Below are 16,748 nucleotides of genomic sequence, written 5' to 3' on the forward strand. Positions count from 1 at the left end.
CCTACAGGCATTTTATGTGGGTTTAGGGTTAAGGACGTTTAGGGCCAAGGGCCAGACAGTGGCAACCCAGTAGTGGGTGTTTCATAAACCCTTGACCCTCCGATCAGCAACCCAGAGCCTCAACCCCCTGAGCTACAACCACTCAAATAGCACTTTGGTCTTTGGACGTCAGGTTTAACCAATCCTATTTTCCACCATCTAGTAAATTTACTGCACTATGAATGTGTGTAATTTTAGATTTTGTGTTCAGTTCTTTTGTGTTGTGTATTCAAATAGACATTATTGATAATATGAGTGTCTTTAAATTGTTGGAATGTTGTAAGGACACCATGGGTGGATTTTAAAAGCACATTTACGGTAATGTCAAGTGAAAAACTAGTCATCAAACCACCACTAGGATAAAGCCCACTGTGAAGTACTTTGGTCAAACTTTCGCTTGTGAGTCACAATTATATTCACTGGAAGGTTTTAAGAATAGAAGCTACCTCATCATTCCAACCTCGCTGATGGTGTGAGTGAGGAAGGAAACATCTCGAGTAATTTTTAGGTTGGGAATGGGCTTTCTTGAACTAAATTGCAGAAGTGGTTTCACATAATTAACATGTACAGTGGTCCGCAAAAGTCTGAGACCATGTCGCAAATCCTTTTCTTTTCATATAAAACTGATGATAAAAAGTGAAATAAAAAAGTAGAGTGTGCAATATTTTTATATTTTAAACAAATAGACCATGTTAACCATGTTAAGTACTAAAAGATGTTTTACTTACATCAATTCTAAATACTAAGAAAAGCTGAAATACTTTTGAAATTCCACATTTCACTTAAGGTGTTTTAAATTATATTCTGTAATGTGTAATGCATATGTTTGTATAAAATAAAAGAAATAATAAAAAAAACAAAATTTCACTTGCAATTTCAGACATTTGGACTTCATTGTAGCATCCAATGATGTAATTTAGTAGACTCAATTCAAAGTCATATGCTTTGTTATGACTTTCTTTCTTTCTTTTTTCTTTTTTACATTTCCTTTTTGTCTTTATTGTTTTTCAATATTGTGTTTCAGGAATGTTTCATATTGTACTCCAGTTTTCAGTCCTGTTACTGGAACCAGGAAAAGTGTAGCATGGAGTGTAAATAAATAAATAAATAAATATTCATATGAGATTTTATTGAGGTTTGGTTTGCTGTACAAACGCGCAGATCTTTTTTGACTTCTTTTTGAGTGTGTTCATTTTTCTGTCTCTCTCTCTCTCTCTCTCTTTAGATATCACCTATGCAAGATATTCTGGCACTTCTTTCCTAGAGTTTGAGGGCATTAATCTCAGTGATGTGAATAATATCACAGCGAGGTTTCAGACTCGCTCAGTGAATGGAATACTCCTGTATGTCGACCAAGGTGCTGGCTGCTTTTTTCTCAAGCTCTACCTTAACAATGGACTTTTACAGGTAAATGTGCTGTATGTCATATAGTGTATACTGTAACAGTATCTTGTTTTACTGTACGTACTGTCCGAGCTGGGCTTTGATTTGTGAATTTGGGATGAGTTATACTGTACGTGCATCATCATCTGCAACAATTTACTCAATTAATGCAATCTTTTCATGTGAGATTAATTCAAATCTCACATTTTTAAAATACTGTTGTGAAATGATGGGCTAAAATTTTCTTTTTGTTTTGTTTTCAGTATGATTTTTCCTGCAGCCAAGAAGATGGGACTCACGGCATAAATACCAAAGTACAGGTTAATGATGGAAAAGAGTACATGGTGCATATAAGGTAACATTATCTGCCTAATTTCAGTGCTGCCCATAAACAATGGAAAGGTTTTTTTTTTTTTTTTTTTAAAGCTGTGTCCAGATGTGCCTGATCAAAATAAAGAATGCTTGGACATATATGACCATGGCTGGACAAATTAGACACTAACAGTACAGGTGTTTAACACTGTATAAAGGTATACAGGTACTGTACACCTAAACCTTCAAAATGGCTCTTGTCTACATTTAAGTCTTATAAGCTTTAAACCGCTTGTGAATTTGGTGATCGCGACAAAGCCTGGACTCACATTAGTCGCGCATCCTGCACTATTAAGTTTAGACTCAGTTTAGGCTCAGTGTTGCTCAGAAGTCGATGCCACTTGTTAATCGCATGACATGGCGGGAGCAGAGGGATCTTGTAAACAGACTGTTACTCCAGTCTGACCAATGTCTCTGGCTTGTCTACTAAAAACAAGGAATCTATTGCCTGTCCCAGTCTGCCACCAACCACGATGCCAATGTTGTATGATGACAGTCTGCCAGTCCCAAAGCCACCAGAGACATGAAGCATAGAGCAAGTGGATGAAGATACCACATGACTAAATTCAAAATAGCCACTTATTCAGATTTTAAGCTACTTACATGCAGCAAGAGCCATATCGGTCAGGGATTTGCTAACTGTTATCTGGAGATTCGACAAATGTCTTTGGGCTGCTTGACAATATTTATTTCTGTACAGAACATGACCTGCAACCCTAGTGCCTTTACACAATCATAGTGTCTATCATGTAGTACCAATTTGCTACAGTATGCAGGACACAAATTGAAATAGAAGGCTTATAGGAACACATACTGTACTGTACACCAGCACCTGCAAGAGGAACATCTGTGGTCATCTGAAAATAGTTGTACTACTCCTAGGAATGTAGCTTAGATACAGTACAGCAAGTGCTATTGTTCCTTGTGCTAAAGAGTCGTATTACTTTAAGAAGCACTGGCCATACTATAATAATTTGGGTTCAAGGTAATTGGACCAGATCTTTTTTTTTTTTTCTTTTTCTGAAAGTGATGAACAAGGAAGGTGAAGAATTTCAATACTTGAGACAGTTGCTTTCCCATAATAACTCATGCGAAGATTAAGTGTTAGCCCACAAATCAGACAGGTCATCAATGACAGACAGTTTGAAGAACTTCTAGTGGGGAAAGAAATAATTGCAGAGACAGCATTCAAGAATGTTGTCGGAACAGAGCACAAAACTATATCCAGCTGGTTGACAAAATGCTTCAAGTGTACAAACCCACAGGGTTCAGAGTGTCACTAATGATTCATTTCCTACATTCATGAATTTAGACTTTAGTCCAAAAGTTTAATTTCTTCACAGTTATATCTGGCAGGGTTTAATAGGCCACCCCTTGTTTCTTCATGTTTTTCTTTTTAAGACCCAGACTTTCTTGTATTTTTTATGTAGTTTTGGGGAATACATCTCCAGGCTTCCTGAAAAACTTTTTGGCTCTAATTTTTAGTCTAGTTTCTGTACCTTAGCAGTCCCTGAAGAACATTTTAAGATGAATGTTTTTGTTTTGTTTGTTAAGCCACATAGCGACCTATGAATCATTCAAGCATAAAAACCATCTAACTTAAGGCATAAACCAGTGAGAAACAGGTGCAGAAGGTGACAGAAGATCAGGCCGGTGATTAGTACACTGGTGATGCTGAATGCTGAATAGTTGGAGCAGATGAGATGGGAAATGAGGTCGCTGCTGAGATTATTACATGACCAACCAATTATTAAATGGTATCTTTAGGCATTTTGCAGCCTGTTGCAGTAAAAACAAATTGTTTAAATTTTTTTTTAATCTACATAATACATAAAAAGGCCCAGGACTTTTGCGTACAGTACTTTCTATGTAATACTTTTACGAAATACTGGTTTAGATACAGGCGTCATTCAAAGGAGTCGTGGTATATCCATTTAAATGAAGTTTTCTAACAATGTCCTTATATTGGTGGTGTATTACAGTTATCTTGGAAATTAAATCGACTCTGCCTTTCACAGCAAGAAGCTATAAAGTCAACTGTATACTGCTTTACAACTGGCATTCAGGTCATTTAGAAAGTACCCTATAATTCGTAGTTAATGCAAAATGGACTTAACAATGCCGTACTGAATATTTTAAAATGGCACTTCATAAATCTTTCTAAATGGTGGTGTGTAAATGATGGGAGATGCTTTCATTTATAATGTATCGAGCTGATTATTTTACTGCACGTCAGTTTGAAACTCTCTTGAAGTAGCTCTTTAGGCTCAGCTGAGCATTTTAATTTCATTTTCAATGTATATAGCATTTACCAGTGGACGTTGTCACAAAGAAGGTTTTAAGAAAGTAAATCAAAACAAATATATAAAGTGGGGCAAAAACATATTTAGTCAGCCACCAATTGTGCAAGTTCTCCCACTTAAAAAGATGAGAGAGGCCTGTAATTTTCATCATAGGTGTACCTCAACTATGAGAGACAAAATAAGAAAAAAAAATCCAAAAAATCACATTGTAGGATTTTATAAAGAATGCATTTGCAAATTATGGTGGAAAATAAGTTTTTGGTCAATAAAAAAATTTCATCTTAATACTTTGTTATATACCCTTTGTTGGCAATGACAGAGGTCAAACGTTTTCTGTAAGTTGCTGGTATTTTGGCCCATTCCTCCATGCAGATCTCCTCTAGAGCAGTGATGTTTTGGGGTTGTCACTGGGCAACACGGACTTTCAACTCCTTCCAAAGATTTTCTATAGGGTTAAAATCTGAAGACTAGCTAGGCCACTCCAGGACCTTGAAATGCTTCTTATGAAGCCACTTCTTCGTTGCCCGGAGTGTTTGGGGTCATTGTCATGCTGAAAGACCCAGCCACATTTCATCTTCAATTCCCTTGCTGATGGATAGAGGTTTTCACTCAAAATCTCATGGTACATGACCCCATTAATTTTTTCCTTTACGCGGATCAGTCGTCCTGGTCCCTTAGCGGAAAAACAGCCCCAAAGCATGATGTTTCCATCCCCATGCTTCACAGTAGGTGTGGTGTTCTTTGGATGCAACTTAGCATTCTTTCTCCTCCAAACACGAAGTTCTATTTTGGTTTCATCTGACCATATAACATTCTCCTAATCCTCTTCTGGATCATCCAAATGCTCTCTAGCAAACTTCAGACAGGCCTGGACATGTACTGGCTTAAGCCGGGGGACACGTCTGGCACTGCAGGGTTTGAGTCCCTGGCATGACAGTGTGTTACTGATGGTAGCCTTTCTTCCTTTGGTTCCAGCTCTCTGCAGGTCATTCACTAGGTCCCAAATCAATGTTTTGCTGTTACTACATTTTTTCTTTAAACCAGCATCAATTCTCATAGGTAAACTTGCACAAAGTCAGGGATTTTGTAGGATTATTGTCAGGTGTGTGATAAACCAGTTATACCAAACAGGTGCTAATGATCATCAATGTCACATGTAGGTTAAAACCCAGTCATGAATAAAGGAGAAACAGCTGTGTAGAAGGTTTAAAACTGGGTGAGGAACAGCCATACTCTGCTACCAATGTGAGGTTGTGAAAGACAGTTTCATGTCATGGCAAGATTGAGCACAGCAACAAGACACAAGGTAGTTATACTGCATCAATAAGGTCTCTCCCAGACAAAGGTTTTAAAGCATACTAGGGTTTCAGGATATGCTGTTCAAGCTCTTTTAAAGAAGCACAAAGAAATGGGCGATCTTGAGGTTCGTAGATTCAGTGGTTGGCCAAAAGAATTTAGTGCAGCAGATAAAAAACATATCAAGCTTATTACCCTTGAAATCGGAAGATGTCCAGCAGTGCCATCAGCTCAGAACTGGCAGAAACCAGTGGGACACAGGTACACCCATCTACTGTCCGGAGAAATCTGGACAGAAGTGGTCTTCATGGAAGAGTTGCAGCCAAAAAGCCATTCGTCCAACATGGGAACAAGGCCAAGTGACTCAAGTATGCACGAAAACATAGGAACTGGGGTGCAGAAAAATGCCAAAGTCAAAATTTGAAATATTTGGCTGTAGCAGAAGGTAGTTTGTTTGTTGAAGGGCTGGAGAGCGGTACAATAATGAGTGTCTACAGGCAACAGTGAAGCATGGTGAAGGTTCCTTGAACGTTTGGGGCTGCATTTCTGCAAATGGAGTTTGAGATTTGGTCAGGATTCATGGTGTTCTCAATGCTGAGAAATATAGGCAGATATCTATCCGTCATGCAATACCATCAGGGAGGCGTATGATTGGACCCAAATTTATTCTGCAGCAGAACAACGACCCCAGACACGCAGCCAAAGTTATTAAGAACTACTCTTAGCGTAAAGAAAAACAAGAAGTACTGGAAGTAATGGCATGGCTCCCACAGAGCCCTGATCTCAACATCATCGAGTGTGTCTGGAATTACATGAAGAGACAGAAGAGTGTGAGAAAGCCTTCATCCACAGAATATCTGTGGTTAGTTCTACAAGGCGTTTGAAACAACCTTCCAACTGAGTTTCTTCAAAAACTGTGTGCAAGTGTACCTAAAATAATTGCTGCTGTTTTGAAGACAGAGGGTGGTCACACTAAATATTGATTTGATTTACTGTAGATTTCTCTTTTGGTCATTTACTGCATTTATGAAAATAAATGTTTAACACTTCCATTTTTAAAAGCATTATTTGTTTACATATTTTTTTTACACATGCCTAAACCTTTTGCACAGTATTGTATTGTTAAAAAAAATCAGCCAAAAAAATTTAAATGTATGTGGTGTAGTGGTTAGCACTGTCGCCTTGCACCTCCAGGATCCGGGTTCGATTTCCGGCCAGGCTCGATTCCCGTCTGTGTGTGTGTATATATATATATATATATATATATATATATATATAGGGATAAATAAATCCTATATGTCATACTGTATACAGTCCTATCTGTGCTAGTGTCCCCTTGGTTAAGGTTACCCATTGTCCATTTGGAACCATCTGCAGTAGTCACATGTATCTACATCATAAGGAGTCCATATGGAGCCATCCTCGGCAGCAATGAGTGGTCCCCAAGTGATGAGTACTCTAAGCAGAAGTAGGGCATCAGGAAGGATCAGACAGGTCTGGAGAGCAGAAGAGATCAGCTCATGTGTAGCGAGAGAAATGGGGCAGAGAGGCTTCATTAATTTGCAGTCATATTTTAGAAAAAAAGTGACTTGGACAGGCTATGCCATTAGTTGAGTTGTCAGCATTGTATTTCTGCGATCTTGTTTTGAGTAGACATGTTTATTCATAAAATAGATTTGACAGATTGCGACATTCCTTTATCTTTTCCAATTACAATCAGACTCTAAAGGTGTAGGAAAATCGCAATTTCCTTTTATTAGTTCATCATTTGAACATAATTCACTTTGATGCCTGGCCAGCCTTTTTTTTTTTTTGTTTTGTTTTTTGTTATTTTATTTTAAAAGCAATAATCTATCTCTGTCTATTTTTGCTGTCAGATTCACCAAGGCACCTTGTGGACGCTCCAAATAGCTGTCCAAATTTTAAATTGCTCACTTTTAAAGGGATCTGTACAAAAGTAGTAGGGGAAAAAAAAGGAAAAAAGCTTGGAGGAAAAAGCTAAATATTTGAGGCATGTATCCATCCCAGAAGAATTGACCCACTAAGGGCTCGTCTGAGCTGTCGACACCTTGGACCGGCCCTCTAGAGCACCAAGGTCCTCTTTGTCGTTGGCCTTTTTTAATATATCACTCCGCCAGGAACAATTCTTTTTATATGTAACAAAGGTCTACAGGGACTGACAGGCTCAAGGACTAGCAAGGCCTGCTGCCCTCTGGCAAGGTGCCAAGTCGCCAATGTCGAGCAGAACACAGTTACAGGCTTAGCAAGTCATGCTGGTACCTTTTTTTAAACCCCTCACTCTCTCTCTTTTTTTTTTTCGTGAGTGGGCTATCATGAGACACAGACTTGTGGGTCCAAAGCATCTGCGAGCAGGTAGACTCCTGCTGCACATGTTAAGCTCAGAATCTGCTCTAAGATAATTATCTTTTTTCCCCTGTTGTTGGAAGGGCAGAATTAGCTTTGGGAATCTCCCAGGTTTCTATAACTGAAGGGGGTAAAAAAAAAAAAAGGAAGAAAAAAAGGAAGGAACAATGAGGCTGAGGAAAGATGACATCAGTTTTCTGCCGTCTTTGTTTCATTACGTGCTGTTAATAGCCTGTCACTGCCCTGACACTATCAGACATTATTTGATATGGCTGTTATAACACAATTTATTTGGTGTGTCCTATATCCATGTTCCATGCACGATACCGGAGTGCCCTATGGGAGAACCGTATGTGAAACATTGGTGTCAGCTTTTTGGAATGAAAGGCTCGTGCGTGCATGCGCGCATTTATTTATTTTTTCCCATTTGTGGGTTTTTCTTGTAATTGAAAGTCAGCTATTCCTTTCTAACGTTCACACGCTTCCATCTTCATACATGCTATCAGACATAAGTGCAGGCAAGATTCCAGTGCAAATGTTCGGCTCACCCAATCTGTCTAAGTACATAGTACAATAGCTGTAATTAAAAAGATGAAACTATGTCTTTAATTAGATTTTCACTCTGCTGGCACTGGGCGAAAAACCTAATTTGTTGGTTTTATGTAGTGATTCAATAGAAACGGGTTAAAAAACTGAAATATTTAATTGGACTGTGCCTCACTGTTAAATTTCCTTAACACACTGATAGTTAAGTCGTTCTGGAAATCAATTTAAGATTAAACATGTAAGGCATTCCAGGTGAATAGTGTATTTCATTAAAACGCTAGATATATAATTGCATTAATTGGTAGAATAAGGCTTTGGATGTTTAGATCAGCGTACTTTATACTCGTCTGAGAAAGACATTCACAGAAAAGTTTGTGTAAATATGATTAACTGCTATAATAATATTGTTTACCACTTTGTATAGAATCTGTTAGAAATACATTAGAATATCGAGAAATTCTTCTATGATAAGTCTTTTTAAATGTGTTTTAAAATTTCATGTATGTCCACATTTAAAAGTGCAGTTTATCTCACTCAATCTCACTCATCGTCTTTACCATCTTATCCTGTAACCAAGGTAGCGGGATGAGGCCTGGAGCCTGTCCCAAGGAAAATTAGGACATGAGGCTTGGTGTTGATCCACTGCAGAGCACACACACACACTGTGCGTATGCGCACACACACTATGGGGCAATTTTGAAACACTATATTAAGTTAACTTGCATGTCTTTGGACTGTCGGAGGAAACCGGATTACCCAGAGGAAACCCACCAAGCACGGGCAGAACTTGCAGGAATCAAAACTCAGGCCCTGGAGGTGCGAGGCGACATCGCTAAACACTAAGCCACCATGCCGCCGAGTGCAGTTCATACTGTATATGAGTCACAAGAATATTCATAATAAATATTAATATTAATTAATAGTGAAATATTTAAGTATTTGATTCATTTTATAATGCTGGGATATTTTAACTGTTTGTTCTAATGCCATGTGATAATCTTTTCCCCTGCCAATAATCTGCTCTAGTCCAGTAGATGATGGTATTGTCCTAACTGCGAATTAACTAAAACAAGCACCTGTTTTGAAAATGAGAGTATTCGCAAGTACTTTGTTTTTACATTACGCTCTAATATTTATAAGGTAATAAATAATTCAAATAATTTTAAAGGTGTAAGTCAATTCTGAAATGAAAACCAGCCCCTCCAATTATCCAGCTAAAGCGCGATTAAATTGCATGACCGATTTAAATATTCCAGCTCAAATGAACTGATATGCATATAAAAATCCACATAAATTGATATTTATATCATGAAACAAGTCTTGTAAACATTCATAATGTGGCACAGTTGTGCTCAGTGACCGGACCTAAAGCCGAAAAAAAAATGCTCATGATGCAAAACAGCGAAATAAACACTTTAAGGGCTGAGTTTTGACATTTAAGTACCGCAGTTTAAGTGTCGCCAGTTTTGCTCCCAAGAGGAGGGTGGAAATGTTGTGTCTTGCCTTAAATATCAAAGTTGAAAGATATTGAATATTTTAGCTTTGCTGTCTTGATTGCTGTTCAGTGCTCTAAAAGAACCCATCTAAAACACAGCACGTTGTAAAAAAAAAAAAAAAAAAAAAGCTATTCATCAATTTTAGTTCAGCGTTAAAAGTCAATGGTCCAAATAAGTTAGTTTCCTCATGTCCTTTTGCACCTCTAGGTTACTGGATGTTTGAACTTCTTACCAGTGTCTATGCACCACCAATATCATGGCCCATTGCCCAGGAAATGATTCATTAAACATATCTGGCTTTATTAGACTTTTAGCTTACACACTATATACCACCTAAAGTTCTATATGCAACATATTATTTATTTTTGCTTGTATCTTTTTGTGCAAGATTTGAATATTACTATTATAATTTGGGTAAATTATTAGTTTTTTTGTTTGTTTACTTATTTATTTATTTGTTTATTTATTTGATGTTTGAAGAAATATTGTTAAAAGCTTATACTGGAATTGCTCTTGTGTGCCATACTAGTAGCTAAAGGGCCATGTTAAAGTACAGCACTCCAAATAAGAGTGCAAAGCTTTTCATCCATTTAGCTTGAGCTCTGCTCTTCTACCATACATCACTCCTCTGCTGCATACCATACAGTCACCTCCAGAAATATTGCTGCCCTTGCTACAGATACATTAATAATTATACCTTACACCATTGTCATCATCGTCTCTACCGCTTTATCCTGTATATAGAGGCGTGTGGAACCTGGACCCTATACCAGGAGACTTAGGGCAGTAAGCAGGTACATCCCAATCTATCGCAGGGCGCACACACGCATTAGTTTAAAAAATTAGTTTAATCTGCATGTTTTTGGACTTTGGGAGAAATCCCAGACGAGTACCCAGAGGAAACCAAACATGGGAAGAACATGCAAACTCCATGTACACAAAAGCGGGATTCAAATTTGGGAGATCGTGAGTTCTGGCGTCACGAAGTTAAGTGGGAACACGTAATAGTCTTCGGTCCTCCCGACTGAGTGGTAGTAGCCCTAATGTGGGAGCCCCCTAGTGACGGGGAGGAACTAAATACGACTAAATTAGGGAGAAAATAGGGGGGGAAATCATTTTTTAAAGAGGCAAAAAAAAGTCAAACTGAAATAAATTACATGCATACAAAAATAACTTTTCAGTTAGTACTAAAGTGTATTTATTGTTATAAACAGATGTGTAGTTAAACATGAACAAAGCAGACAATGAACAATTCTAATTACCACGAATTTTCTGATAATGAATAATTTGCATTGTAACAACTGCATATGCTCTTAAATCTGCCAAGTTTGCTTTAGACTGTCCATAACCCAGATAGTGCTTTCTTAAAACAAGTTATAAATCATTCAGAAGATCTAGTTTTGAATCTGTACTGTAGTTAAAATAGCAGCTTTTATAATGGTTTATAATGTTAAATATAAAATAGGTTTATAATGTTAAATATAAGGAGGTTAAATATAAAAAAAATGTTTACATTTAACATCACGTGTAAAATATGAGTGAAATCTAACCTCAAATTTAAGAAAAAAATCATTATCTAAAATAGGGGTTAATATTAGATTACACAAAAAATTGTGTATGTACTGTATGTTGGGTACTGTGTGCAACCTACAAACTTTTCTTGGAGAATTTATTTCATTTATATTTAAATGCTTTTGGAATGGATGGACACTTTGAAACCTTGTTTTTGCGATCTTCAATTTTGTGTGGATTTGGACTTCTGGTTCAGATCATGGTCCTGCTACAGACCCAACCACCACCCAGGTGTAACTTCTTGATTCTGTGGATGCAGTCAGATTGTGAGATTTTCATTTGCAATCTGTCCATGATGCCGTGCCATGCAGGGTTTTGAAAGAAAAACATTTATACATAACTGATCTTCTGATCTTTCTCCCTTCCTAACAGTGTGGACAATGTTTGCTCTCAGAAGTGCAATTTTTTTGACAGGGCCTAATCCTTGTGTAGAACATACTGTAGTTCTGATTCGTGTCATTTATGTGGTTAGATAAAAGAAAAGTAGTTTGTTGAATTAGAATTTTTGTACGCTTGTACGCTTTTTTAACTACAGGCTTCTCTGTTGAGAAAGTTAGCTTGGTGAAGCTACTTTTTGCAGAAGTTCTTTCAATTTTCAGTTGCTGAAATGTTTCTTCAAAGGTTTTTTCTGCCATTTTGCTTGAATATTATCCTCTTAATTTGTGTCAGCAGCACTTTATCTCTGGACTTTACTGATTTGTTGATCTCTGTCCACACTGCTACACCTGGTTATCGACTGGTTAACTCTGGAAGTGTTGTTCAAAGAGTAGCTTAAGTTATTTTATGATTGTTAAAAGTGTTTTTCTATTTATTCACAAAGAGTGTAATATGATGGGTATTACATGTTCGCTAAACGGTTTATGGAATAGTATATGTCAAGATTAGTTAAATAATTTTGTTGTATCTGTTTACATTTTATTTTACTAATATTTATTAGAAGTAGTGATTTAACTGTTATTTATCAGAAATAGTGCTGTACCTTTTTTGTGTTTTTTCATTTAAGGTTATCCACCACTTTGAATCTACTGTGAATAATTGTTGTGTAACCTGCAAAGCTGTCAGACACAAGAATTAATAAAGGGATTTCAGAGTTGATCCTCATGTCCCCTGTAGTTGGCTAAAGACTTTTTTTGAGTTTGAAGCAGAAGCTGATTTGCAAATTCCCAGATAGCTCGACATGATGGCGTCTCTATAGTCTGTTTAACTTTAACTTGACTGAAACATGAACCATTAGAGTACACATTAAGTAAAAGTAAAATACCATTATGTGTAGGTGTATGTATAATTAATTAACTTCCATTAAAGGTTACATTCTTCTTATTCTTCATCGTAAGAGATAAAGCTAATTAACCATAAAACATTTGTGTAACCTTTTTGCTTTTCTTCATCTTGGGTGCTAATCATTCTGGTGTGGACTTTACGTAGTTTTCAATTAAATTTTTATTTTTTTAATGCTGCATATCTTAATTTCATTGCACTTATACAAAAACCAATAAAAGCATTCTTATTCAATACTATTTATAATTCACATAGACATGCTTCCTGACTTGATTGCTTAGTAGCGTGCAGATTTAATTTTTTCCCCTATGTCATTTACTGCTCTATATTTTCAGCATCGAGTCATAGAAAGAGCAGTGGGATAAATCAAGTGTAGAGGGGAAAAGCGAGAAACTTTAAAGTCATAACTCTGTGCTAAAATTTGACATGCCATGTCTAATAGAAAATAATGAATACCGAATTCATTGTGTATCCTGCTTTACTTTTAAAGCACTCCTTTCTCTTCTGTATCCATGGAAACAATGCTTATCATATTCTCCACAAACTGTTTTTGGTCTGAATATTAAAAAGAGGTAAAACATAGCCATAAAATGCAAATTAGATTGCTTCGCTTTTATAAAAAAAAAAAAGAAAAAAATTGTTTCCTAAGGCAACTAAGAAATATTCTCAACATAAACAACGGAGTGTTATAGCTTTGCTGCAAAGTGAACCCGAGATCATTAATTCAGTATATTTACTACCACTGAGCAGGGAGATAAACATGGTTCTAAGGTTAGCTTTAAATATCCAAATATGATTTTATTGCCTGCATGCAGTTATGTAGTTCTTATCTCCATCCGTATTCTTGACTACTGTGAGAGTCGTTATTTTAATAAAAACGCTTTCCCTCCACAGACAGCATCTCGCTCCTTGTGAAGCAGAGGTTGCTGTGTCTGGCTTTCAACGTGCTCAAAGCAATCCGAGCAATTACTGGCCACGAGTAACTTTACAGACTGGCCATGTTTTTGTAGGAGGTCTTCCTATCAGTTACTCTCCATATAAGGTAAGATTATTCCAGTTGCAATGGCTTTTTTTCTGTGTTAATGCATGACAGATTCAAATCTTTCACACATTTATCCATGCAGCAGTTAAACAGTAGACAGCTTCTATTAAATATACTTCAGTGTGTTCTGGATAAGATGCAGCCTGTGTTTTTATGTATGCTGCAATGCCGGTAAAGCCAGAGGTACTGTCCTGTAGTAGGATGCAAGTGTATTAGTGCACAGGGATCAATATGCAGATTGAAGCAGTTTCGAGTAATATAAGGAAAATTTATCACAAACATCATACAGGCGTTGGAGAAAAGCAGTACATAGTCTGTGTTCACACTGGAGTTTCACACCGTCGGTATAGAATGTAACCCTGCACTGCTGAATCTCGTGAGATTTATGTAAGTTGACTGGAGTCATTAATGGTTACCATAGAAACAAACTCCTCGCTCTGGCTGCAGGGAGCAAGTAGCATGAAACATAATTTCTGCACAACTTGACACACAAAAGAAATTAAAAATCGTTTAAATTGTATACAGCACATTAACTAAACGCTGACCCAAAAAGCTATTTAATGAAATAAATCAAATATGCAACAGTATTTGCTTTTCGGCTATTTGTTCATGCAATGATTACTGTTAAATACAAACCACATTGCATTACTGTAGGTAAACAACCTGATTAAATTAATTGGATCGGAGATCTGTGTTAAGGCGTGTAAGGGTGTATGGAGCTTAATAATTCCCCAGAATTAAGTATCCTGGAGCTGGTGAGAAATCAGTTGGGAAGTCATGAGGAGTTACTTACAGTACAGAGACAAAGCGGTGGTTTTAACTGCATGGCAATAGTGTGAGGAAAACACACACGAGGTGTGTGGGATGGGGAGGTGTTCACATTCTGTACTTTTGGTTGTAGAGTGTACCTTTTTCTATCCTGAACAATGGCTGTGCTACTAGCAAAGGCAGGGCAGTACTCTTCAAAACTTTGGATGGTGCTGTTTCATTGAACTGTGAGGGGGCGATAACCCCTAGAGTTCTCCTGGGTATTAGTCAGAGTCTGAAATAAAAGGCAGCCGCCTTGATCCATTGGTAGCTTTGTGCCATGCTTCAAAAGCAGCTTATATCACACGATTTTGGCCCCAAATGTCCACTGGGATAATAAAACAGACGTTTTCTGTACCTAAGGTGCTGGACTTCTTGCTCTCACACATGGTATTATGGGATGTGTAGGAGGATAAAGGGTGCATGTACGCTGCCTTCAAAAGTTAACCAAAAAAAGGCACTGTATTATATGGAAATATACTATAGGACAGGTAGTCCCCATCTTATCACTTTCACGCTACGTATTTTCGCAGGTACGAACAGACCGCAGTTCTACGGACATTTGTGAATGTGAACAAATCACGGAAGTAGCCCACATTAATTGTATAAAAAACAGACGCTGCAGTGCATGAGATAGCAATATATACTCACTTACTTCTATAACACTGTATCCTGTATTCAGGGTCGCGGGGACCTGGAGCCTATCCCAGGTGGCTTAGGGCACGAGGGGTATACCCTGGAAAGAGTGCCAATCCATCGCAGGGTACACACATACACACTCATTCACACACTATGGGCAATTTGGGAACGCCAACTAGCCTAATCTGCATGTCTTTGGACTGTGGGAGGAAACCGGAGTACCCGAAGGAAACCCACCAGGCACGGGGAGAACATGCAAACTCCAGGCACACAGAGACAGGAATCAAGTCTGGCCGGGAATCGAACCCGGATCCTGGAGATGCAGGGCAACAGTGCTAACCACTACACCACCGTGCCACCTATCAATATTTACAGATATATATATAATATTATCAGAATGTAAGTGAATGTATATAAGTTTGATATATGGTATGTTAGTGCATGTGAGGGTGAGGGAGAATTTAGTCGGCCTTACCGGTGTTAATGAATCAGTCCGGGAGCACGATTGCTATGTTATGAAAACTGTTTTAATGGTGAATAATCTGAATTTTGAAAAATGCTCAACAAAAGAGGGTTCACAGTCCAATACAGTGGAAAACAGCTCTGAAACAAAATGGCATCCATGATTCCCTTCTCGATTTAAAGGCGCAGAAACAACACTGTTACGTTTCACATTTCCCTGTGAGATTAATTTTCTTAGGCACGGTTAAGTTTTTTCGCCACATGGAGGCAGTGTGGGAAAAGAAGACAGAGATTAAGTCAAGTGGATTAGTAGGCTTTACATTTTAGATTCATGTCAAAGGCATATAAGACTTACTTTGTCGGACTTAAGAACAAATCCGACTTACAAACATGCTCCCGGAACAGAACTTATTTGTAAGTCGGGGACTTCCTGTATAGACATGGTTTAGGGTTCTCCTGCCTCTGAATGCAGCTTGTGAGAAGGGTTGGGCCACAATGTGGGATTGTTGCTGTATATTTTTCAAGGTTTGTAAGCTCAGGGTTATGTTACATAATATAAATCCGGGGGTAAATTAAACAAAAGTGCTGGAGATTAATGTGTATGTAGTCACATACCATTTTAGATTCTATGGATAAATTTTAAAAAAATAAGAGTGCTGAGAAGGCCTTTAGCAATTTATCATGGATTTGTATTCAGTGTGGATTTATTATCCTAATGTTGCCTTTTGCCATGCTCTTTGGGAACAGTGGTGGCTCAGTTGGTTTAGGCTCAGGAATACTGACCTGAAGGTCGGGGTTCAACCCCAAGCACTGCCAAGCTGCCACTCTTGAGCCTTTGAGCAAGGCTCATAGCCCTATCTACTCCAGGGCCGTTATATCCTGGCTGACCCTGCGGTCTGACCTGAGCTTCTTAACTGAGGTATGCGAAAAATCATCTCAAGTAATTAAATCTTAGGCTTAAATATCACAGTATATGACAAGGGTGTATCGGGGTATATTTTGAACTATCTGGCTTTTGTCTTACACAAGAGCATTTGCTTTACTTGTGAGTGCATGAGATGTAACATGTTTACACTTGGAAATAATAAGTGATTTTAAACATTTGATTAGTTTCGACAGGATACAGATGATATTATGTGCAGCTTGCTT

General features: G+C 37.7%; 1 protein-coding gene across 1 annotated transcript in view; it reads left to right on the forward strand.

Moving 5' to 3' along the window:
- The window catches only part of eys (eyes shut homolog), a 330,983-nt gene that overhangs the window by 202,249 nt on the left and 111,986 nt on the right, over positions 1-16,748 (forward strand). Inside the window, 3 exon segments of the mRNA XM_053479756.1 lie at positions 1,265-1,446; positions 1,686-1,777; positions 13,544-13,691. Of these exon segments, the coding sequence (XP_053335731.1) occupies positions 1,265-1,446; positions 1,686-1,777; positions 13,544-13,691 (422 nt within the window).

Source organism: Clarias gariepinus, chromosome 20 (genome assembly GCF_024256425.1).
Source record: "Clarias gariepinus isolate MV-2021 ecotype Netherlands chromosome 20, CGAR_prim_01v2, whole genome shotgun sequence".
NCBI lineage: Eukaryota > Metazoa > Chordata > Actinopteri > Siluriformes > Clariidae > Clarias > Clarias gariepinus.